The sequence below is a fragment of the Zonotrichia leucophrys genome, chromosome 1A (genome assembly GCF_028769735.1).
Source record: "Zonotrichia leucophrys gambelii isolate GWCS_2022_RI chromosome 1A, RI_Zleu_2.0, whole genome shotgun sequence".
Lineage (NCBI taxonomy): Eukaryota > Metazoa > Chordata > Aves > Passeriformes > Passerellidae > Zonotrichia > Zonotrichia leucophrys.
Window position 1 is genome coordinate 71,412,962 of NC_088170.1, and position 25,650 is coordinate 71,438,611.

Consider the following 25,650-nt stretch of genomic DNA (forward strand, 5'->3'; position numbering starts at 1 on the left):
AAGGCACTCCTGAATGTTTTTTGAGGAATGTGCTGATGGAATTTGGGGCAGGATTTGATGATCTTTTCCAAGCAAAATCATCCCAGGAATTCTCTTTTGACCCCTTGTCAGCCAAGATCCCCCCTGTTCACTCTCCCATCCTGTTACTCCTCATTCCCAATCCCTCAATCCCAAGGATTCCCCTTTTTCTAAGGGTCCCCTCAAATCCCAAGGATTCCCCCATTCCCAAGGCACCCTCAATGCCAAGGGTGCCCTCAGTGCCAATCCCTGAATTCCAAGGACTCCCTCATTCCCAAGGAATTCTCTTTTAACCCCTTGTCAGCCAAGGGCCCCCCTGTTCACTCTCCCACCCTGTTACCCCTCATTCCCAATCCCTCAATCCCAAGGATTCCCCCATTCCCAGGGACCCTCAATTGCAAGGGTGCCCTCAGTGCCAATCCTCCAATTCCAAGGATTCCCTCATTCCCAAGGAATTCTCTTTTAACCCCTTGTCAGCCAAGATCCCCCCTGTTCACTCTCCCATCCTGTTACCCCTCATTCCCAATCCCTCAATCCCAAGGATTCCCCCATTCCCAAGGGCCCCTCACGCCGAAGGAGCCCCCATTCCCAAGGACCCCTCAATGTCCAAGCTCCCCCGCAGTGCCCAAACCCCCTTCAATCCCAAATCCCCCCTCATCTCCAAGGGTGCCCTCATTCCCAAACCCCTCAATTCCAAGGATTCCCCCATTTCCAACGGTGCCCCCAACGCCAAAGGAGCCTCCATTCCCAAGATCCCCTGCAGCGCCAAAAAGCCCTTTGAATACCAATCCCCCGCCTTTGCCAAGGGTGCCCTCAGTGCCAATCCCTCAGTTCCAAGCATTCCCTCATTCCCAAGGGCTCCGCATTCCCAAACAAACGCCATTCCCAAGGAAACCCCCTCCCCGTCCCCCCCCACGTTGCCCCGAAATGGTCGCGCCCTCCTCACCCGCTCCCGGCGCTCGCGGCCCCGCGCTCTCCACCGGCCCCGCCCCCTCCCCGCTGCCCAATCAGCAGCCAGATCAGCGCACAGCACTGTCCAATGGCGCAGCACTTCCGGGATGGGCGGGGCTTATTTACCTCTGCCCTTGCGGTGACGTCAGTCCATCCGCGTATGACGTCACGAGCGCTCCGCGGCGCGCGGGTGGGTTGGAAAAACCGGGAATTTTCCCGCGGGAATTGCGCGGCCTGGCATGAGCTGGGGAGGGAATGAGGGGGGGATCCCGGACTGCGGGAGCCCCGAAGGGAACGGGAATTTCTGGTTTTCCTGAGGAAAAAAAGAATTTTTTTTTTTTTTTTCTGAGAAAAAAAAGGAATTTTTTGGTTTTTTTCCTGAAGAAAAAGCGAATTTCCCGTTCGTCTGGGAGGGAAAAGGGAATTGCTGCTTTTCCTGGAGGAGGGGTTGGTGTCTGACTGTCCTCAGGGAAAAGGAAATTATTTGTTTTTTAGAGGGAAAAGGGAATTTCAGGTTTTCCTGAGTGAAAAAGAAAATGTATGTTTTTCCAGCTGGTTTCTGGCTTTCCTAAGAGGAACAGGAATTTTGGAGTTTTCCCAGAGGGAATGGGAATTTCTGTGTTACCAGGGGGAGAGGCTGGTTTCTAATTTTTCTGAGGGAAAATAGAAAATCCTGGTTTTCCTGAGGGAGAAACCCATTCCTGGTTTTCCATATAAAAAAGCAAAATTCTCTTTTTCCTGATGGAGTGGCTAATTCTTTTTTTTCTCAAGGAAAAAGGAAGTTCCTGGTTTTCCTAAAGGCAGAGAGAATTTCAGGTTTTCTGGAGGAAGAGGTGGGGTCCTGGTTTTCCTGAGTAAAAAGAAATTGCCCATTTTTCCTGAGGAGAAAGGGAATTTCAGGATTTCCTAAGGGAATTATGGTTTCTGTTTTCCCTAAGGAAAAAAAGGAATTTCTTTTTGCCTAAAGAAGATGTGGCTTTCCTATTTTCCTGAGGGAAAGGCTGATTTCTGATTTTCCACAGGGAAACTGAATTTCTACTTTTCCAGAGGTTCCTGGGCATCCCAATGGAAAAAGAAACTTCTGGGTTTCCTGATGGAAAAGGGAATTTCTGTTTTACCTAAGGGAAATGTCAGATCCTGGATTTCCTAAGGAAAAGAAAATCCTATTTTCTGGAGGGAGAGACCAGATCCTAACTTTCCCAAGGAAAAATAATGGAATTTTTGCTTTTACTGAGGGGTGACTGCTTCCTGAATTTCAGAGGGAGAGGAAAATTCCTGCTTTTCCTGAAGGACAGGCCAGGGCCTGGTTTTCTAAAGGGCAATTTTCAATTATCCTGAGGGAGAATGAAACTTTTTCATTATTCTGAGGGAGAAGGAAACTGCTGCTTATCCTGAGGGAGAGGCCACTTCATGGATTTCCTGAGGGAAAAATTCCCATTTTTCTGCAAGTAGCCACTGGTTTCTGCTACTTCTGAGGGAAAACCTCATTCTTGCTTATCCCAATCGTGCAGACCAACCACAATATTCCCCAAAATCCCAATTTTTTGGACCCTTTCCCCACAGGCCCAGCTCAATGTTGGAGCGGGAGAGGCTGTGGTGGCTGCTGAGGCTGGTCCAGGAGAGAAACCTGGATGTGCTGTGGGATTTGTGGATTTCCTGAGGGAAAAATTCATGTTTTTCTGGCAGTAGACACAGAATTCTGCCTCTCCTGAGGGAAAATCTCACTCTTCCTTATCTCAACCCCACAAACCATCCAGGATATCCTCCAAAATCCTGATCTTTTGGCCCTTTGCTCCTCAGGCCCAGCTCCATGGTGGAGCAGGAGAGGCTGCGGCGGCTCCTGAGGCTGGTCCAGGAGGGAAAGCTGGCTCTCCTGCGGGATGAGCTGAGGCTGGATGAGGTTCCAGAGGCTCGCAGCTGGCGCTGGGGCCGTTTGGGAGATTCCCTCCTGCACCACGCTGCTCGCTTTGGACACAGGGATGTGCTGGAATTCCTGGTGCAGGAGGTCGGCATGGACATGGAGGTGACCAATGGGGACTACAAGAGACCCCTCCATGAGGCTGCGTCCATGGGGCACCTGGAATGTGTGTCCTTCCTCCTGGAGAGAGGGGCCAGCGTGGACTGCTTGAAAAAGGCTGACTGGTAGGTGCTGGGATTTGGGATTGGGTGGGGAGGGTGGGAATGTGGCTGCTGGAGGCAGTGTTTGGGATCGTGGAATGGATGGGAAGGAGATTCAGGATCATCCTGGGACACCTTCCCTTATCCCAGGCTGCTCCAGCCCCAGTGCCCAGCCTGGCCTTGGGCACTGCAGGGATCAGGGGCAGCCCCAGCTGCTCTGGGAATCCCTTCCCAAAATCCCAGCCCAGGCTCCCTCTCCAGGGAATTCCCTCCATTCCCAGCTCTCCCAGCCTGGCATTGGATCCATCCCCACCCCGACTCCTCTCCAGGAAGGGATTTTGGGCTCTGGGGGCTTCACTGGCAATCTCAGCACTCCAGGAAGGGTCTCCCTTCCCTTTGCCATCCCCAACTTCCATAAAAACCCCTGGGGATGGATTCTGAGTGTCCCAAATGCCAGAATGGTTTGGGTGGGAAGGGCCCTTCAAGCCCATCCCATTCCAAGCCCACCATCCCAGGCTGCTCCAGCCTGGCCTTGGGCACTGCAGGGATCAGGGGCAGCCCCAGCTGCTCTGGCAATGCCAGCCCAGGCAGGAATTGCTCATTGCCAAGATGCCACCCATGGCTGCCCTCTGGCAGTGGGAGCCATTCCCTGGGTGCTGTCCCTGCAGGCCTTGTCCCCAGTCCCTCTGCAGCTCTCCTGGAGCCCCTGCAGGCCCTGCCCTGTGCTGGCAGCTCTCCCTGGATCCCTCCCTGCTCCAGGGGAACATTCCCAGCTCTCCTGGATCCCTCCCTGCTCCAGGGAACATTCCCAGCTCTCCCTGGATCCCTCCCTGCTCCAGGGAACATTCCCAGCTCTCCCTGGATCCCTCCCTGCTCCAGGGAACATTCCCAGCTCTCCCAGCCTGGCTCCAGCCCTGCAGCAGCTCCATGGATCCCTCTGGATTTGCTCCTGCAGCTCCAGGTCCTTATATTGGGATCCCAGAGCTGGACTCCATGTGGGATCACTTGAGTGGAGCAAAGGGCCAGAATTCCCTTCCTCTGCTGCCCACACTGTGGATCCAGTTGGATTTTTGAGAGAAATTCCAGCCCTATCCCTCCTTTCCCCCCTAAAAGCTGTGAATTACTGCTCCACTCTTCCCTTAGGGATGGAAAAATAAAACAAGGATTCTCCCCTGCTCCCAGATGAAAGCCTGGGAGGGTCCTTTGCAGCTGAAGTGCCACAAGTCCACAGGCAGCATTCCAGAGCTGGGAGCTGAGGCTGTGCCAGCCTGGAGCTGAGGCCAAGATTCCACGAGCCTGGATTTGTATGGCTGTGCTCTTCCACCCATGGATAAAAGCAGGGAGCTCTGTGCTTCCTAAGGCACATCCAAACCTTTGGGAAAAGTCTCATTTGCTTTAAAAACCCAGAAAGCTCTGAGGGGCTGCATGGAAAAGGAGCTGGAATATTCCCAAGCTGGAACAACAGTGCTGTAAAACCTCCTGGATCCTCAGGCAAAGCACCTGAATGAGATTTGCTGTGCCAGCTTATTTTATTTCCCTGGATCTTCTTCCAGGACTCCTCTGATGATGGCTTGCACCAGGAAAAACTTGGAAGTGATCAAAACCCTGGTGGAGCACGGAGCCAACCCGTTGTTGAGGAACAAGGATGGCTGGAACTGCTTCCACATAGCCAGCAGGGAAGGGCACCCCGAGGTGCTCCACTACCTCCTGGATGTGTCCCCAAGGTGCTGGGACACCGAGAGCACCACGGGGAGAACGCCTCTGCACACAGCAGGTACACCAGGGGTGGACCAGGGAAACCTCTGGAATCCCATCCAGCCTTAGTTCATCCTGTAGGAGAGCCAGGTTTCCCTCCTGGACCAGCTTCAGGAGCTGCCATGGCCTCTCCCGCTCTGCCATGGAGCTGGGCCTGAGGGGAAAGGGGCCAAAAAATTGGGATTTTTGGTTGGTGTGAGAGGTTGGGATGAGCAGGAATGAGGTTTTCCCTCAGGAGAAGCCGAACCTGGTGTCTACTTCCAAAAAAATGGGAATTTTTCCCTCAGGAAATCCACAAATCCTCCAGCACATCCCGGTTTCCCTCCTGGACCAGCCTCAGGAGCTGCCATGGCCTCTCCTGCTCTGTCATGGAGCTGGGCCTGAGGGGAAAGGGGCCAAAAAATCAGGATACTGTGGTTGATTTGGAGGGTTGGGATAAGCAGGAATGAGGTTTTCCCTCAGGAGAAGGAGAGGCTGATGTCTACTTGCAGAAAAATGGGAATTTTCCCCTCAGGAAATCCACAAATCCTGCAGTACATCCAGGTTTCCCTCCTGGACCAGCCTCAGGAGTCACCATGGCTTCTCCTGTTCTGCTATGGAGCCAAGCCTGAGGGGAAAGAAGCAAAAATTCAGGATTTTGTGGGCTGTTGTGGTTGGTTTGGGGCACTGGGATAAGTAGGAATGAGGTTTTCCCTCAGGAGAAACAGAAACTGGTGTCTACTACCAGAAAAATGGGAACTTTTCCCTCAGGAAATCCTGCAGCATATCCAGGTTTCCCTCCTGAACCAGCCTCAGGAGCTGCCATGGCCTCTCCTGCTCCGCCATTGACCCAGGCCTGAGGGGAAAGGAGCCAAAAAATCAGGATACTGTGGTTGATTTGGAGGGTTGGGATAAGCAGGAATGAGGTTTTCCCTCAGGAGAAACAGAGTCTGGTGTCTACTTCCAAAAAAACGGGAATTTTCCTCTCAGGAAATCCACAAATCCCACAGCACATCCAGGTTTCCCTCCTGGACCAGCCTAAGGAGCTGCCATGGCCTCTCTTGCTCTGTCATGGAGCCGGGCCTGAGGGGAAAGGGCCAAAAAATTGGGATTTTTGGTTCGTGTGAGAGGTTGGGATAAGCAGGAATGAGGTTTTCCCTCAGGAGAAGCAGAAACCTGTATCTACAGCCAGAAAAATGGGAATTTTCCCCTCAGGAAATCCTGCAGCACATCCAGGTTTCCCTCCTGGACCAGCCTCAGGAGCTGCCATGGCCTCTCCTGCTCTGCTATGGAGCTGGGCCTGAGGGGAAAGGGTCCAAAAATTCAGGATTTTAGGGGATATTGTGGTTGGTCTGCAGGGTTGGGATGAACAGGAATGAGGTTTTCCCTCAGGAGAAGCAGAACCAGGTGTCTACTTCCAAAAAAATGGGAATTTTTCCCTCAGGAAATCCACAAATCCCCCAGCACATCCTGGTTTCCCTCCTGGACCAGCCTCAATACTATGGTTGATTTTTGGGGTTGGGATAAGCACCAATGAGGTTTTCCCTCAGGAGAAGCAGAACCAGGTGTCTACTTCCAAAAAAATGGGAATTTTTCCCTCAGGAAATCCACAAATCCTGCAGGACATCCAGATTTCCCTCCTAGACCAGATGCCATGGCCTCTCCTGCTCTGCCATTGACCCAGGCCTGAGGGGAAAGGAGCCAAAAAATCAGGATATTATGGTTGATTTTTGGGGTTGGGATAAGCAGGAATGGGGTTTTCCCTCAGGAGAAGGAGAGGCTGATGTCTGCTTCTAGAAAAATGATAATTTTTCCCTCAGGAAATCCACAAATCCCACATGCACATCCAGGTTTCCCTCCTGGACCGTCCTCAGGAGCTGCCATGGCCTCTCCCGCTCTGTCATGGAGCTGGGCCTGAGGGAAAAGGGTCAAAAAATTCAGGATTTTAGGGAATATTGTGGTTGGTTTGCAGGGTTGGGATGAGCAGGAATGAGGTTTTCCCTCAGGAGAAGCAGAACCAGGTGTCTACTTCCAGAAAAATGGGAATTTTTCCCTCAGGAAATCCACAAATCCTGCAGGACATCCAGATTTCCCTCCTAGCCAGATGCCATGGCCTCTCCTGCTCTGCCATTGACCCAGGCCTGAGGGAAAGGAGCCAAAAAATCAGGATACTGTGGTTGATTTGGAGGGTTGGGATAAGCAGGAATGAGGTTTCCCCTCAGGAAAAGCAGAGCCAGGTGTCTACTTCCAAAAAAATGGGAATTTTTCCCTCAGGAAATCCACAAATCCCCCAGCACATCCTGGTTTCCCTTCTGGACCAGCCTCAGGAGCTGCCATGGCCTCTCCTGCTCTGTCATGGAGCCAAGCCTGAGGGGAAAGAAGCAAAAATATCAGGATTTTGTGGGCTATTGTGGTTGGTTTGGGACACTGGGATAAGTAGGAATGAGGTTTCCCCTCAGGAGAAGCGGAAACTGGTGTCTACTACCAGAAAAATGGGAATTTTTCCCTCAGGAAATCCACAGCATATCCAGGTTTCCCTCCTGCACCAGCCTCAGAAGCTGCACAGCTTCTCCTGCTCTGTCATGGAGCCGGGCCTGAGGGGAAAGAATTAAAAAAATTAGGATTTTAGGGGATATTGTGGTTGGTCTGCAGGGTTGATATAAGCAGGAATGAGGTTTTCCCTCAGGAGAAGCAGAACCAGGTGTCTACTTCCAAAAAAATGGGAATTTTCCCCTCAGGAAATCCACAAATCCCACAGCACATCCTGGTTTCCCTCCTAGACCAGATGCCATGGCCTCTCCTGCTCCGCCATTGACCCAGGCCTGAGGGGAAAGGAGCCAAAAAATCAGGATACTGTGGTTGATTTGGAGGGTTGGGATGAACAGGAATGAGGTTTTCCCTCAGGAGAAGCAGAACCAGGTGTCTACTTCCAAAAAAATGGGAATTTTTCCCTCAGGAAATCCACAAATCCCCCAGCACATTGCGGTTTCCCTTCTGGACCAGCCTCAGGAGCTGCCATGCCTTCTCCTGCTCTGTCATGGAGCCGGGCCTGAGGGGAAAGAAGTAAAAAAATCAGGATTTTAGGGGATATTGTGGTTGTTTGCAGGGTGGGATAAGTAGGAATGAGGTTTCCCCTCAGGAGAAGCGGAAACTGGTGTCTACTACCAGAAAAATGGGAATTTTTCCCTCAGGAAATGCACAAATGGGCCTCCTGGAATTCTTGGAGTCCTTGGATCGAGTCCATCTCTCCCTGGCACAGATGGATCTGAGCTCCCTTGGAACAGGGATGGGATTTTCCTTCCTGGTGTGAGAAGCTCCCCAGCTCCAAGCACATCCTGGCATTTTTGGAAATTTTTGGAAATTTCCAAAACCAGCAAAGCTGCTGGGAGGAACTTTTTGGGATCTGCCTGGGGATGGATTTCTTTAGCACAGCCTCGAGCTGGGCCTGGGGAGGTTCAGCTGGGATATTGGGAAAATTCCTTCCTGGAATTTGAATTTGTAAGCATTGCGATGAGCTGCTCTGGGCAAAGGTGGAGTCCCCATTCCTGGAGGGATTTAAAATCTGGGGCAGTGGTGGGAATGGTTGGGCTCAAGCACTTTTCCAACCAAAACAACTCCATGATTCCAATCATAAACTCCAAATTTTGGAGTCTCTTTGCTCCCATGCCATGGTGAGAATTTCAGGGGTCCTTTCTGCAAAGAGGAAGGACAATCCCTGCTGGGAATACACAGGAGCTGTTGTTGGAACCCACCATGTCCACAATTCCCTTTTCCTTGCTTTTAAGGGATATTTCAAGGCAATGGGCAGGTTTAGGAATGCCAGGCATCCCCAGGATTGTTGGGAAGCCCAGGAGGGCTCAGAGCACATCCATGGTGGGAATCAGGCTGTGTATTCCAGGTCTCAGCAGCAGAGATGAGCCCTGCCTGCCCAAACTCCTTTCCTACAGAATTTAATTGGGATTGACTCCCTGGAAAATCCCTGCTGTGCTGTCACTCCCGTGCCTTTTCCAGCCCATCCTCTGTCACTCCTGGCTCATCAGCAGTGACAATTCCAGCCCCTGGGCACCACTGAGTCCTTGTGCTTGACCTGGGAATGCAAAACCAGGGAATGGCTTGGTGCTGGGATCACTGCAGCTTGCCTGAAGTGGCTGATCCCGATTTTTTTTAATGTTCTCCCATCCCTGCCCAGTTGTGGGAGTTGTTTCCATGGGGGCTGGCAGCTCCTCTGCCTGTTGCAGACATTTTTTCATAGAAATCCTTTCTTTTACATTTGTCCATCTTCTGGGAAGCAGAGCCCCAGAAGAAGAATGTAAACAATTGTTATCAGCTGCTGTGAAATGTAGTAAGTGTCTCTGTGATTGGCTCATTTTCTATGTGTACTATTAAGAGCTAATCACAGGAGCAGCTCAAAGACAAATTCTTTGGATACAGAATTTTGTTATTTATTCTTTTGATTCTATTCTTAGCTGAGCAGCTCTCTGCAACTTCTCTTCTTATTCTTTTTAGTATAGTTATAATGTATTATATATCATATATCAATAAATCAAGCCTTCTAATCAAAGAACAAGATTCTCATCCTTCTCTCACCACAGTGACCGTCTAAAGTCACTGTAATATCTGCCCCTGCAGGAGATGTTGGGTTGGGATCTGGGACAGGGTCAGGAGCAAGGTGAGCTCTGGGATTTGGGGTTGTCCTGTGGGGAAATGGGGAATTCTGACCTTGAGGCAAAGTGATTTCCCTGCTTTAGGACAGCTGCATTCCACATCCTCTAATTACCTCCTCCCAGCTTTCTTCCCTCGGGATACAAGAAGCAACAAAGCTGAAGGAATCAACCCTTATTCATATAAAAAATAATTGCAGGAGGGAGAAAACGACCCTTCAGGAAGGCAGCTGGCCTGGTCACGGGTTAATGTGCTCCAAGCCACAGCCCTGGGATGGAAATCCATGGAAACCCCTGGAACAGGCACTTGGTCCTGACGTGATTTCCCCCAGCAGCTCCACCACCATCCCTCAGTGCTGCTCCTGCCTTGGGAACTGGGATCCAGCACCTGGATTCTGTTTCCTACAGGTGTCTCCACCTGGGTTTCCTGTGGCAAAGCCACCACTCTAAATTTGGGTGGATTTCTGGGATTTCCTGATCCAGCCAGGCCCTGGGGCAGCAGCTGGAGTGGGAGTGACTGGGAATGGGGAAGTGTGGGATCTCAGCACCTCAGGACTGAGGTGTCACCGAGAGCACCCTTGGGGGGCTCGGGAGTCCTGGAATGTTCCAGAAGTGTCTGGTGGCTGCACTTTGATCCCACACAGGAGACGACACCTGTATGAGGACAGGAGGGTTTCACCGGGGTGAATGGTGAAGGGATTGGTTAATTAGAGAGTGAAACACAGGGTTTAGGATTTCTGTACAGGGGGGTTTAGAGAAGTAAGATGGAGGAATTGGGGCGTGTCCTGTCCTTCTTCTTCTCCTCCATCTTCTGTGGTGATGGTGGCACTTTGGGATTGGTCATTACTAAAAGTGCACGGGCAATAAGGGTGAAAGGTATTGGGGAAAAATGATAAATATTGTACACGTAACTTTGGGTATAAAGATAGGTGACCGCCCGGAGGCAGCACAGTGTGCTCATGGCTGGCTGCTGAGCAGAGCTCTGTCGGGCCCAGAGAAAATCTTTTAGATAAACAATTAATAAACACCGAGACCGAGAAAAGAACTGAAGCCTCTTCTCGTTCTTTGATACGTGGGCTGCCCCAAGGCCACCCCGGGCCTTTCCAGGCCATCCAAACAGCCGAAAACCGGACAGGGAAGGGCTGGAATTAGGGAATTAGGGAATTAGGATTTAACCCCCCAGTGCCCTCAGTGCAGTTTGATCCCAAACTGCTGCTCCCTGGTATCCCCTCACTTATCCCAAGGGATATTCCCAGTTCCCAAGGCAGGAGCAGCACTGAGGGATGGTGGTGGAGCTGCTGGGGGAAATCACGTCAGGACCCAGTGCCTGTTCCAGGGGTTTCCATGGATTTCCATCCCAGGGCTGTGGCTTGGAGCACATTAACCCATGACCAGGCCAGCTGCCTTCCTGAAGGGTCGTTTTCTCCCTCCTGCAATTATTTTTTATAGGAATAAGGGTTGATTCCTTCAGCTTTGTTGCTTCTTGTATCCCGAGGGAAGAAAGCTGGGAGGAGGTAATTAGAGGATGTGGAATGCAGCTGTCCTGAGCCTCTGTTCCTGATATAAAAGATGGAATTGTGAGGGGTTTTTCTTCCCATGACTTGGATTTTCCATCAGCTTGGGTGAAGAACAGGCAGGGAGCAGGAGCAGAGAGCCAAAATCTGGGAATCCCTTGTTGGGATTCCAGCTGAAAGCACACATTTCCCAGGAGCCCTGTTCCCATCAGCTGATGGAGCAGATTGATATTATTTTTTTTCTCTTGAATGTGTTCCATTTGTTTTGCAAAATGACCTGCAGGAGGAAAAAAAAAAAAGCATCTGGATCAAAGCTGTGTGAAATGTTTAAAAAAAATCAAGGAAAAACTGGAATATTTCAGTGCCTCGGGTTCAAATCCTCCCCCTCTGTGGTTGTTTTTCCCTCTGAGATGGGTGAGGATGATGAGGTGGGAGGAGGGCTGGGAGTGTTAGCCAGCATTTCCCCAGCTCTGTGTTCCTTGTGCTTCTCCCTGATCCTAGTTAGGAAAAGAACAAATCATTGGGAGAAACCCTCTTTGTTCCAGCTGATCCTGAGGCAGATGGAGCCAGGCATTGCCCATTCCATCCCCTTTCCCTGCTTCACCTCACATTCCCAACGGAACCAGAGGAAGGGAAACCTTTTTTTCTTTAATCCACCAAAAAACCGATGGGAATAAACCCCCTTGGAGCCCCTTCCCTCATCCCAAAAGGATCAGCAACCCGAGCATGCCTGGCTGTGGGAACACAATGCCACAAACCCACCACCAATCCATGTTTTCCTGATTTTTTCCCCTCTTTTCCCAGCGATGCACGGCTGTTTCCAGGTCGTGGAGCTGCTCCTGGAACGGTAAGCAGGCTCCTTCCAGCTTTTCCAGCTTTTCCTGCCCCAGCTGCCATTTCCCTGCCAGGATCTGCACACAAAGGGTGCTTGTGCTGTTCCACTGCCCTGCTCTCCATCCCGAGGCTGGCTCCTCCTGCTCCAGGTTTTTCCCAGCTGGGAAAGGGACAAGGATTCCCTGGGCATGGGCTCCCTCTTGCTTGTGACACAAATCCCAGTTATGTAACTCAGCCCTGGCTTTGTTTTCCCTGCTGATTCATTCCCAGTGTGACAACAAGCAGGGCAGCTTCTCTAGGCTGGGCTTATCCTTGTTTTCCTGGGGAATTGCTGGGAAATGGCTTTGAAGCAGCTCTGTTCCCTTTCTCTGTTCTCCCTTCCCAGAGCTGGAGCAGCTTTCCCTGGGAATCACAGCTCATCCCAGCCTGTCCATGCTTGGCTCTGCATGAACAGCTCTGTGGTCTTTAATTCAGTTTTCTCTCATTTCACTGCAGTTCAACCTCAATGAGATTGTATTTTGTACATCATTCCATGGTTATTCCCTGCTTCCAGTGCACTCATGGAAACCCTCTGGTCAGGAAAAAGGGAATTATAAATGATCTGTAGAGCCCAAATGAGCTGAACCAGATCTCTGATCCCAAAAAACCCCACAAATCATTCCCCAGACCCTAAAACACCAGGAAAGGTTTATCCATAGTCTGTGGATGAGCTTTATACATTCAATTTTCCATCCCAGCTGCTGGGAGTCTCCTTCCATGAGGGTTTTGGAGCTGCCCACAGCTCTGGGCTGGTTTTGTCTCCTGTCCTTGCAGGTGCCAGTACAAAGGTGACAGCAGGGACAGCTCTGTGATCTAAGCCAGGCTTTCATTCAGTTTCCTCTCATTTCACTGCAGTTTAACCTGAATGAGATTGTATTTTGTACATCATTCCATGAGGAGATGGTTATTCCCTGCTTCCAGTGCACTCAGGGAAACCCTCTGGCCAGGAAAAAGGGAATTATAAATGATCTGTAGATCCCAAATGAACTGAACCAGATCTCTGATCCAAAAAAACTCCACAAATCATTCCCCAGGAAAAAATAGTCTGTGGATGAGCTTTATACATTCCATTTTCCATCCCAGCTGCTGGGAGTCTCCTTCCACGAGGGTTTTGGAGCTGCCCACAGCTCTGGGCTGGTTTTGTCTCCTGTCCTTGCAGGTGCCAGTACAAAGCTGACAGCAGGGACAGCTCTGTGATCTTTAATTCAGTTTCCTCTCATCTCACTGCAGTTTAACCTGAATGAGATTGCATTTTGTACATCATTCCATGAGTAGCTGGTTACTCCCTGCTTCCAGTGCACTCCTGGTCCATTCTGGGAACCCTCTGGTCAGGAAAAAGGGAATTATAAATGATCTGTAGATCCCAAATGAACTGAACCACATCTCTGATCCCAAAAAAAACCACAAATCATTCCCCAGGCCCTAAAACACCAGGAAAAGTTTATCCATAGTCTGTGGATGAGCTTTATACATTCCATTTTCCATCCCAGCTGCTGGGAGTCTCCTTCCATGAGGGTTTTGGAGCTGCCCACAGCTCTGGGCTGGTTTTCTCTCCCGTTCCTTGCAGGTGCCAGTACAAAGCTGGCAGCAGGGACAGCTCTGTGATCTTTAATTCAGTTTCCTCTCATTTCACTGCAGTTTAACCTCAATGAGATTGTATTTTGTACATCATTCCATGAGGAGCTGGTTATTCCCTGTGCACTCATGGAAACCCTCTGGTCAGGAAAAACGGAATTATGAATGATCTGTAGATCCCAAATGAACTGAACCAGATCTCTGATCCCAAAAAAACCCCACAAATCATTCCCCAGCCCTAAAACACCAGGAAAAATAGTCTGTGGATGAGCTTTAAAAATTCCATTTTCCATGCCAGCTGCTGGGAGTCTCCTTCCATGAGGGTTTTGGAGCTGCCCACAGCTCTGGGCTGGTTTTCTCTCCTGTCCCTTGCAGGTGCCAGTACAAAGCTGACAGCAGGGACAGCTCTGTGATCTTTAATTCAGTTTCCTCTCATTTCACTGCAGTTTAACCTGAATGAGATTGTATTTTGTACATCATTCCATGAGGAGCTGGTTACTCCCTGCTTCCAGTGCACTCATGGAAACCCTCTGGCCAGGAAAAAGGGAATTATAAACAATCTGTAGATCCCAAATGAACTGAACCAGATCTCTGATCCCAAAAAACCCCACAAATCATTCCCCAGACCCTAAAACACCAGGAAAAGTTTATCCATAGTCTGTGGATGAGCTTTATACATTCCATTTTCCATCCCAGCTGCTGGGAGTCTCCTTCCATGAGGGTTTTGGAGCTGCCCACAGCTCTGGGCTGGTTTTCTCTCCTGTCCCTTGCAGGTGCCAGTACAAAGGTGACAGCAGGGACAGCTGTGGGGTCACTCCCTTCATGGACGCTCTCCAGAACGGGCACGTTGGCATCGCCCGGCTGCTGCTGCAGAGACACCAGGTGGGTGCCAGAGCCCCTCAGTGCCTCCTGCAGGAGCTGAGCGGGGCTGCCAGGGCAGGTGGGCCACGCCTTCATCCTGCCTGGAGCACAAATAAACAAATTCCCAATTTGTAAAGAGAGAAATTGTGTAAAAAGGCAAATCCCTCCCCCTGGAGATGGGAAGGATTTGGCTGAGTGAGGCTGTCAGGAATCAGCTCCTGGGGCAGGAATCGTGGAAGGGTTTGGGTTATAAGGGTCTTAAAAATCATCTCATTCCACCCCTGCCACAGGCAGGGACACCTTCCATTATCCAGGGTGGCTTCAACCCAGCCTTGGGCACCTCCAGGGGCAGCCCCAGTGTTTGTGGTGAACGTGTGCCCAGAGCTGGTGCAGTGGGATGGTGACAGCAGGCACTGGCAGGAGGGCACAGGACATTCCCAGCACTCCAAAAGCAGCTCTTGGAATGCCAGGCTTGGCATGGAGGCTCCAGTGGCCATGGATAATTTGAAATAATGTGGAATTGTCCATCCATGAGTTACCCAGAGCTCCTCCCTGGCAGCTCCTGCTCCTGTGCTGGCTCCCAAAAATCCCTGATTTCCTCCAGGGAATGCCATTAGAGCCAGCTGTGCACAGCAGGAACCAGACCACTGCAATCAATCATTTATTGATGATTGATTGATTGCTGGATGTTCCCAGCTGGTTGGGGCCCCCCCATGGCTGATTCTCCCAGAGGTGTTGGCCAGATCCTGGATTTCCTAAGGAAAAGGAAATGCTGTTTTCTGGACAGGGAATTTTGTTGTGGTTTTAACCCCACATTTCAAGCACTGAGGGTGGGAGAGGTGGGAAAAAAGTGCTGATCTCACTCGGGGTGAGTGCTCTGTGTGTGATTTCCGTGCTGGTCCCTCCTGCAGGCCTGTCCCACAGCTGTGATGCCTGGAGCAGGCCTGCACAGGCCTGTCCAGCCCGAGGCTCTCCTTCGAGCTGCTAGTCAAGGACGAGCCTGAGCTGGTGCACTAGCCAGAAGGTCGGCGCTCCATCCCCTGGCAGCTGGCCGGACTGCCGATGGGGCAGGGTCAGGCCACCATGGGGGATTGCCTCTGCTCATCCTGGCACCTGGCCTGTGCTCCTGACATGCCAGTCTGGTCCATTCCCTGTGCCCATTGGCGTTCCATTCCTGGCTCCATTCCTGTCCACTGTCCCTTCCCTGACCGTCCATTCCTACTGTCCATTCCTGTCCCAGTCCATTCCTGTCCCATTCCCTGTCCCATTCCTGGCCAGTCCCATTCCCTGTCCCATTCCTGACCTGTCCCATTCCTGACCTGTCCCATTCCCTGTCCCATTCCTGGCCAGTCCCATTCCCTGTCCCATTCCCTGTCCCATTCCTGGCCAGTCCCATTCCCTGTCCCATTCCCTGTCCCATTCCTGTCCCATTCCTGATCTGTCCATCCCTGTCCATTCCGCCCCATTCCTGTCATCCATCCGTCCCATTCCCTGTCCCATTCCCTGTCCCATTCCTGGCCAGTCCCATTCCTGACCTGTCCCATTCCCTGTCCCATTCCTGACCTGTCCCATTCCCTGTTTTCTGGGCATCAGAAGAAACGTGGGCAGCAGGGCAAGGGTGGGATTCTCCTCTTCTGCTCTGGCGAGATCCCACCAGATCCCAGCCCTGGGGACACAGCAGGGGGACCTGGAGCTGCAGGGGAGAGTCCAGAGGAATCCATGGAGCTGGGCTGGGAGAGCTGGGAATGTTCCCTGGAGCAGGGAGGGATCCAGGGAGAGCTGGGAATGTTCCCCTGGAGCAGGGAGGGATCCAGGGAGAGCTGGGAATGTTCCCTGGAGCAGGGAGGGATCTGAGAGAGCTGGGAATGTTCCCTGGAGCAGGGAGGGATCCAGGGAGAGCTGGGAATGTTCCCTGGAGCAGGGAGGGATCCATTAGAGCTGGGAATGTTCCCTGGAGCAGGGAGGGATCCAGGAGAGCTGGGAATGTTCCCCTGGAGCAGGGAGGGATCCAGGAGAGCTGGGAATGTTCCCTGGAGCAGGGAGGGATCCAGGAGAGCTGGGAATGTTCCCTGGAGCAGGGAGGGATCCAGGGAGAGCTGGGAATGTTCCCTGGAGCAGGGAGGGATCCAGGCAGAGCTTCCAGCACATTCCAGGGCTCCAGGAGAGCTGCAGAGGGACTGGGGACAAGGCCTGCAGGGACAGCACCCAGGGAATGGCTCCCACTGCCAGAGGGCAGCCATGGGTGGCATCTTGGCAATGAGCAATTCCTGCCTGGGCTGGCATTGCCAGAGCAGCTGGGGCTGCCCCTGATCCCTGCAGTGCCCAAGGCCAGGCTGGAGCAGCCTGGGATGGTGGGCTTGGAATGGGATGGGCTTGAAGGGCCCTTCCCACCCAAACCATTCTGGCATTTGGGACACTCAGAATCCATCCCCAGGGGTTTTTATGGAAGTTGGGGATGGCAAAGGGAAGGGAGACCCTTCCTGGAGTGCTGAGATTGCCAGTGAAGCCCCCAGAGCCCAAAATCCCTTCCTGGAGAGGAGTCGGGGTGGGGATGGATCCAATGCCAGGCTGGGAGAGCTGGGAATGGAGGGAATTCCCTGGAGAGGGAGCCTGGGCTGGGATTTTGGGAAGGGATTCCCAGAGCAGCTGGGGCTGCCCCTGATCCCTGCAGTGCCCAAGGTTGGACACTGGGGCTGGAGCACACAGGGACAGGGGGAGCTGGCCCTGCCATGGCTGGGGTGGCACTGGGGGGCTCTGGGGTCCTTCCCACCCCAGGAATTCCATGTTTGTGTCCAGCTGCCTGCAGAGGAGGGACAGGAGATGTCCAGAAGTGGGAAAGGAGAGCTGGGAAGGTGGGGGGAGCTCTCAGAATTTTATCAGTGTCCTTCACACCAGAGTTGTTTTGAATTCCAGAACCACTGGAGCTTTCTCCTGCTCCCAGCCCATGTGGGGAGCGGAGCTGTGGGTCCTGCAGCATTTCCTGGGAATGCAGAGCAGATCCCAAAACTTCCCTGCTGACCAGGATTCATCCTGGGATCCAGCTGGCAGCAAGGGAATGTCCCTGCTCAGACCCAGGGATGTTAAACCCAGGATTTTGGTTTGTAGTGGGAATTGAACCTCATGCCAGTGCCCTGATCCTACAGAAACATCTGGGAATGCAGAGCAGATCCCAAAACTTCCCTGCTGACCAGGATCCAGCTGGCAGCACGGAAATGTCCCTGCTCAGACCCAGGGATGCTAAACCCAGGATTTTGGATTCTAGTGGGAATTGAACTTCATCCAAGTGCTATGCTCCTACAAAAACATCTGGGAATGCAGAGCAGATCCCAAAACTTCCCTGCTGGATTCATCCTGGAATCCAGCTGGCAGCAAGGGAATGTCCCTGCTCTGATCCAGGGATGTTAAACCCAGGATTTTGGTTTGTAGTGGGAATAAAATCTCATCCCAGTGCTTTGATCCTACAGAAACATCTGGGAATGCAGAGCAGATCCCAAAACTTCCCTGCTGACCAGGATCCAGCTGGCAGCACGGGAATGTCCCTGCTCAGACCCAGTGATGCTAAACCCAGGATTTTGGCTTCCAGTGGGAATTGAACCTCATGCCAGTGCCCTGCCCCTACAAACCGATCCGTGCCACTCCCTGGGCATGCTGGCACCATCCAGGCTGGCACAAAGGAGCCTTTCTCCCATCCTCCTGGCCTCCTGCTCCCAGCAGCCACGCTCAAAGCCCCTGTGGTTGCCAAGGGTACGTGGAACAGCAGGGCTCTGGGGGGAATACAATGTGCCTTGGAGGAAATCCCAGCTCCTGGGATTTGGGAATGACTGGATGGGATTCTCTCCCTTCCCTCCCCAGCCTTGGGGTCACTTTGTATTTACAGCAGCACTCGTTTGCCTGGTGGGTTGTGGTTTTATCTCCCTCTTTTCTTGTTCTTTTGCGTTTATAAACACATGAAAATCAAATTATTTTTTTCAATTCAATTTGCTGGCAGGGCTGTGGCAGCTGCAGCAGTTCCTGGCTCCGTGTCTCTGCCATGGAATTGGGTTTGCAGGGAAATGGGAGCCTTGGGATCAGGGAAGATGCTGTGGAATCCTGTGGGAATAGGGGAAAAAGAGAGGGGGGATAAAAATGAGAGCTTTCCATTCCCAGGCTGCAGGACAAAGACTAATTCATGGCATTGAGGATGTAATTCCAAAATCAGGCTTGTTATTTAGGGAAAAAGGATTTATTTCTGGAAAAGCCTGTGCAGGGTGGAAGGAAAGGGGGGGCTGTGCTGGGCTTTTCCCTGTGGAATTCGAAATTGGCTCCTGGCAGAGGAAGGAGGGAGGGAGGACACAGTGGATTGGGGCTGGGTCTTTTCCCAGGGGATCCCAGATCCTGGAGGGATCCTTTGGGGAATGCCAGTGCCTGAGATGAGCAACAGCCCAGATCAGCAACAGCTTCTGCTCCTGGAGCTGGAATAACCTTGGGAACACCAACTCCAGATCCCCTGGGAATGGAGGGATTTGAAACTCAACCTTGGAGAGACCTCAGAGCCCCTGCCAGGGCCTAAAGGGGCTCAGGAGAGAGACCTGGGATAAGGGATGGACACAGGGATGGCTCCCACTGCCAGAGGGCAGCCATGGGTGGCATCTTGGCAATGAGCAATTCCTGCCTGGGCTGGCATTGCCAGAGCAGCTGGGGCTGCCCCTGATCCCTGCAGTGCCCAAGGCCAGGCTGGAGCAGCCTGGGATGGTGGGCTTGGAATGGGATGGGCTTGAAGGGCCCTTCCCACCCAAACCATTCTGGCATTTGGGACACTCAGAATCCATCCCCAGGGGTTTTTATGGAAGTTGGGGATGGCAAAGGGAAGGGAGACCCTTCCTGGAGTGCTGAGATTGCCAGTGAAGCCCCCAGAGCCCAAAATCCCTTCCTGGAGAGGAGTCGGGGTGGGGATGGATCCAATGCCAGGCTGGGAGAGCTGGGAATGGAGGGAATTCCCTGGAGAGGGAGCCTGGGCTGGGATTTTGGGAAGGGATTCCCAGAGCAGCTGGGGCTGCCCCTGATCCCTGCAGTGCCCAAGGCCAGGCTGGAACACACAGGGATAGGGAAGGTGTCCCTGCCCATTGGGATTCGATGATCTTTAAGGATTTTTTCCAACCCAAACCACGCTGGGATTTTAGGGAGGTACCTTATGGCACCTTTCTGGCCGCTTCCCATGGGATAACAATTCCCATGGGATTACAGGAGTCCCATGGGATGACCATTCCTGCCCCATGGATCTGATCTGAAGGAGCTGAGCCTGATTCCCACCTGCTCCCAGATCCTCTGGAGCTCCTGCTCAGGCCAGGGCAGATCTGTGCAGCCCCAGGCTGGGGATGGATCCCAGCCCGGAGCTGATCCCAAATTCCTCATTCTGCAGGAAGGACATGGCCACACCATCCAGACCCTGCTGTCCCTGGGCGCTGATCTCCAGGCCAAGGATGGGAAGGGCCGTTCTGGTGAGAATTCCAAGCTGCTTTTCCCGGCTTTGTGTGACACCGAGAGCTTCCACAAGCACATCCCAAACTCAGCATGCAGGGAGATGCCAAACCCATGGATCCCTTTGCTCTGGGGGCAGTGTGAGGCATCATCCCAGGGGGTTTTGGGCATTTTGCATTCCCTGGATTTCAATTTGCATTTTTTCATTCCCTGGATTTCAATTTGCTGGAATTTCTGCTGGGGCTTTTCCCTTGGGGGAAGAGCAGAGATGTAAATTGGGAATTTCTCGCTTATTTTTCTGAGGAGCTCCAATGCTGCCTCTCCCCCATCCAATTGGGCTGGAATGATCCTGTTGGAAGCAGGTTGGATGGACAAACACAGGGACTGAGCTCTCCAGCCTCAATTCCTCAGCAAACAGCCTGGAAATGGCTGATGAGCAAATAACACCAGAGGGCTGGCACGGAAATGGAGTTGCTATAGCGATGCCGGAGAGTCGGCATTCCCAGCGGGAGAGGCTCAGGCAGCTCTTGCATCAGCATCTCCCCAAAAAAAGAAATTAAAAATTCAAATTAAAAAAAGATAAATGTGGTTCAGCCATTGCCCAAATTGGCCAATTCCCCAGCCCTGGGTCTGGTTAAAGCCGTGTTTCAGCAGTGCCACCTCTCCCTCCGCCCCCTCAGTGACTGAATCCCAGCTCTGCTGAGCTCATCCAACCCTGGCATGTTTTTTCCTGTGGCTCCTCCTTGGCTGGGTTTGGGTCACTGCGTCCTTGGGAAGCTTCTCATCCACGTCAGGATTACCCAGAGGGATCAGGATGCCTCCTTAGGATCACATGGAAGGAGGATTTTTAACAGGGAGGGTGGGCAGGGGCTGGGCTGGCATTGCCAGAGCAGCTGGGGCTGCCCCTGGAATGTCCAAGGCCAGGCTGGACTCTGGGGCTGGAGCAGCCTGGGATGGTGGGAGCTGTCCCTGCCGTGGCAGGAGGGTGGGACTGGATGATCCCAAACTAATCTGATTCATCCTAACCCAAACCATCCAGGAGACTGGTGATCTTTAATCAGAAACTCAGGATATGATCCCAAACTAATCCTGGATTCATCCAACCCAAAACCATCCAGGTGACTGGATGACCCCTTTAATCACAAACTCATATATCCAAACTTAATCTGATTCATCACCAAAACCACCAGGTGGACTGAGTCCCAATAATCGCATCCCAACCAACCACAGGTGGAATGGATACCCAAACTTAATCCTGCAATTCCATCCCAACCCAAACGATGACTGATGACCAAACTCAATCCTGTGATTCTATTCCAACCCTAAAACCATCCAGGTAGAACTGGATGATCTTTAACTGGATGATCCCAAACTTAATCTGCAATTCCATCCCAACCCAAAACCATCCAGGTGGAACTGGATATCTTTAAGATAAGACTCAATAACCCCAAATTTAATCCTGCAATTCCATCCCAACCCCAAAAACCATCCAGGTGGAACTGGATGATCCCAAACTTAATCTGCAATTCCATCCCAACCCCAAAACCATCCATGTGGAACTGGATGATCTTTAACTGGATGATCCCAAACTCAATCCTGTAATTCCATCCCAACCCAAAACCATCCAGGTGGAACTGGGTGATCCCAAACTCAATCCTGCAATTCCATCCCAACCCAAAACCATCCAGGTGGAACTGGATGATCTTTAATTGGATGATCCCAAACTTAATCCTGCAATTCCATCCCAACCCCAAAACCATCCAGGTGGAACTGGATGATCTTTAATTGGACGATCCCAAACTCAATCCTGCGATTCCATCCCAACCCAAAACCATCCAGGTGGAACTGGATGATCCCAAACTGAATCCTGTGATTCATTCCCAACCCAAAACCATCCAGGTGGAACTGGATGATCCCAAACTTAATCCTGCAATTCCATCCCAACCCCAAAACCATCCAGGTGGAACTGGATGATCTTTAACTGGATGATCCCAAACTGAATCCTGCGATTCCATCCCAACCCCAAAACCATCCATGTGGAACTGGATGATCCCAAACTCAATCCTGTGATTCCATCCAACCCTAAAACCATCCATGTGGAACTGGATGATCCCAAACTCAATCCTGCAATTCCATCCCAACCCCAAAACCATCCAGGTGGAACTGGATGATCCCAAACTCAATCCTGCGATTCCATCCCAACCCAAAAACCATCCAGGTGGAACTGGATGATCCCAAACTTAATCCTGTGATTCTATTCGAACCCTAAAACCATCCAGGAGGAACTGGATGATCCCAAACTTACGTGTCCCCAGCCCTGCACGCGGCCAGCGCCGGGCAGCGCGCGGGGGCCGTGGGGGCTCTGCTGCGGGCCGGCCTCCAGGACGCTCCTGATGCCACGGGAACGCTGGCCCAGCAGCTGGCCAGGAGCCCTGATGTCATCCAGCTCTTCCAGGCGACACCTGAAGAGGAGGAACCCGCTCCTTTTCCACACGGTACAGTGCTTATTCCTTGTCACAGGGGTTCCGTGCTGATATCTCCTGTCACAAAGGTGTCACATCTCCTTGGTGTTTCTCGTGGGCAGCTCCTCACAGCACTGACTCTTTCTCCTTCACAAGGCACCCAACAAACTCCAGCTCTCTCCTCACCCAGCCACCCCACTTTTTTATAGCATTTTCTCATTGGTCACAGCTGTGGCCTGTGCCTAACCTTTGATAACTGGCCCAGCTGCAGCACTTTAGGGGTGAGATCCACTCCTTCTTGGTGTTCCTCATGGGCAGCTCCTCACAGCACTGTCTCCTTCACAGAGCACCCAACTAACTCAAATTCCCTTCTCAACACCACCCCACTCTGTTATAGCATCTTCTCATTGGACACAGCTGTGGCCTGTTCCTAACCTTTGATAACTGGCCCAGCTGCAGCACTTTAGGGTGAGATCCACTCCTTCTTGGTGTTCCTCATGGGCAGCTCCTCAGAGCTCTGACTTTCTCCTTCCAGGCACCAACAACTCACCTCTCCTCCACAGCACCTTACTCTTTCAAGCTCATCCTCACGAGACAGCTGTGGCTGTTCCTACTCTTTATAACGGCCACTCAGCTCTTTCCTGAGACCACCCTGTGTTAGCCTTAGGGTGGCCATGTCTAACCTTTGTCGTGCAGTGCAGCACTTTAGGGGTGAGATCCACTCCTTCTTGGTGTTCCTCATGGGCAGCTCCTCAGAGCTCTGACTCCTTCACAGAGCACCCAACTGACTCAAATTCCCTTCTCAACACCACCCCACTCTTTTATAGCCCTCATCTTCTCACTGGACACAGCTGTGGCCTGTTCCTAACCTTTGATAACTGGCCCAGCTGCAGCACTTAGGGTGAGATCACACCTCTTGGTGTTCTCATGGCAGTCCTCACAGCACAGACTCTTCACACCCAACTACTCAATTCCTTCTCAACACCACCCATCTGTTTATAGCTGTAACTCACTGGACACAGCTGTGGCTATCCTACCTTTGATAACTGGCAGGCAGCATCTTAGGGGTGAGATCCACTCCTTCTGGGTGTTCCCAGTGGCACTCCCTCAATGATCGACCTTCACAGAGCCACGGACTCAAATTCCCTTCAACACCCCCCACTCTTATAGATCATTCTTCACTGGACACAGCTGTGGGCTGTTCCTAATCTTTGATAACTGGCCCAGCTGCAACTCCTTAGGGCTGAGATTACTTTCTACACCATCTTTATTTTCTTACGTTCTATCCCCCTACAATTCCTCGCCAGATTTAGGGGAAACAGCTGGTTAAAATCCCCAAATTGATCCCCAAAGTGAGGAGTCTCTTTAAAGTGAGGATCCCCCAAATAGGGGACTTGCCCCAAAAAAGAGAACTCCCTTCAATTGTATCCCCACTAATGAGAGGACCCCCAAAAACAAGAAACCCTCAAATAAAGGATCCTCCCCTAAATTGAGGAAAGCTCAAATGAGGAAAAACCCCAAATTGAGGAAACCTCCCCAAACTGAGGACCCCCTAAATGGAGAATTCTTACCCAGACTGAAAACTCCCCCAAATTGATAAATACCCTAAACAGAGGAACCACTTAGATTAAGGAGCCCCCCAAAACTGAGGATCCCCCCAAATTTAGGTCTGTCCCCAAATAAAGAACCCCCTTCAATTGTATCCCCCACTAATGAGAGGACCCCCAAAAATAAGAAACCCTCAAATAAAGGATCCTCCCCTAAATTGAGGAAAAAACCTAAACTGAGGAAATCCCCCCCAAATTGAAGACCCCCTAAATGGAGAATTCTCACCCAGACTGAAAACTCCCCCAAAATGATGAATACCCTGAACAGAGGAACCCCTTAGATTAAGGAGCCCCCAAAACTGAGGATCCCCTCAAATTTACGTCTGTCCCCAAATAAAGAACCCCTTCAATTGTATCCCCCACTAATGAGAGGACCCCCAAAAACAAGAAATCCTCAAATAAAGGATCCTCCCCTAAATTGAGGAAAAACCTTAAACTGAGGAAAAACCCCCAAACTGAGGAAACCTCCCCAAATTGAGGACCCCTAAATGGAGAATTCTCCCCCAGACTGAAAACTCCCCCAAACTGAAGAATACCCTAAATAAAGGAACCCCCAAGTTAAGGAGCCCCCAAAACTGAGGATCCCCCCAAATTTAGGTCTGTCCCCAAATAAAGAACCCTTTTCAATTGTATCCCCCACTAATGAGAGGACCCCCAAAAACAAGAAACCCTCAAATAAAGGATCCTCCCCTAAATTGAGGAAAAAAAACCCCAAATTGAGGAAAAACCCTAAACTGAGGAAAAACCCCCAAACTGAGGAAACCTCCCCCAAACTGAGGAAACCTCCCCCAAATTGAGGACCCCCTAAATGGAGAATTCTCACCCAGACTGAAAACTCCCCCAAAGTGATAAATACCCTAAATAAAGGAACCCCCCAAGTTAAGGAGCCCCCCAAAACTGAGGATCCCCCCAAATTTAGATCTCTCCCCAAATAAAGAACCCCCCATAAAATCAAGATTTTTACCCATAATGGAGCAGAGGGGCCAAGCTTGGCACTGGGGAGTAGATTTAGGAGAAATGTTTGAAATGGGATTGTCTCAAAGGATAATGGAGGTGATGGGTGTGGGTTTTTCCCTGGGAGGGTGGGGAGGGCCTGGCACAGGTTTCCCAAAAAATTTGGGGCTTCTCCATCCCTGGAAGTGTCCAAGGCCAGGCTGGAGCAGTCTGGGATCGTGGAATGAGATGATCTTTACCCAAATGATCACATTCCTGTTGTGACCCATGGTTATAAATTTATTTTCTTTTTTTACCTCTTCTGTGCAGCTCCCTGAAAACAGAAACCATCCAAGGAAGTTCCACTTCCAGGGATCCTCCTGGCTTTTCCTGGGAATCTCCACACCCTGAACATCCCCATGGAGAAAATCCACCTGGATCATGGATTTACCTGCTCTCCACAAATCCCTTAAATTGCTTTATTTGCAATTTAATTTTTGTGTGTGACCTTTTTGGGGTAGCACAGAGACTCTTGGAGCTGCACCAACCTTTTGAATGCTCCTTGTAGCCCACAGCTGATCCCAAAAGCTGCAGGAATCTGTGGTGGGACCTTGTGAGGACACCAGGGAGCTCTGGATCAGACTAAAATAAAGAGGTGTTTTATCCCAGAATGGAATTCTGGGCAATTCCCAGCACTGATGAACTTTAAATCTCAATAATCTACCATTGGAATTCCCAGCAAGGTAAGAGCAGCTGCAGCTGTTGGGTTTGTGCAGCTGGAATTATAAATTCCATCCCAAACCCATGTGTCCTTGTCTGTTTGTGATGCCAGGAGTTAAAAACGGATGGAATTCTGCTTTTTTGGGGATGGCAGGTGTTAAAAATC

General features: G+C 51.4%; 1 protein-coding gene across 1 annotated transcript; it reads left to right on the forward strand.

Annotated features, from left to right (window-relative positions):
- Positions 1-1,133: 1,133 nt before the first annotated feature.
- ANKRD16 (ankyrin repeat domain 16) lies at positions 1,134-25,435 on the forward strand (the record flags this gene model as incomplete). The annotated part of the gene is made up of 9 exons (XM_064733895.1): positions 1,134-1,159; positions 2,770-3,111; positions 4,641-4,861; positions 11,801-11,843; positions 14,218-14,326; positions 15,217-15,231; positions 19,605-19,782; positions 22,078-22,257; positions 25,095-25,435. Coding segments are annotated over 9 exons (1,122 nt in total), but the record flags the coding sequence as incomplete, so codon positions are not given.
- Between the last annotated feature and the right edge of the window lie 215 nt (positions 25,436-25,650).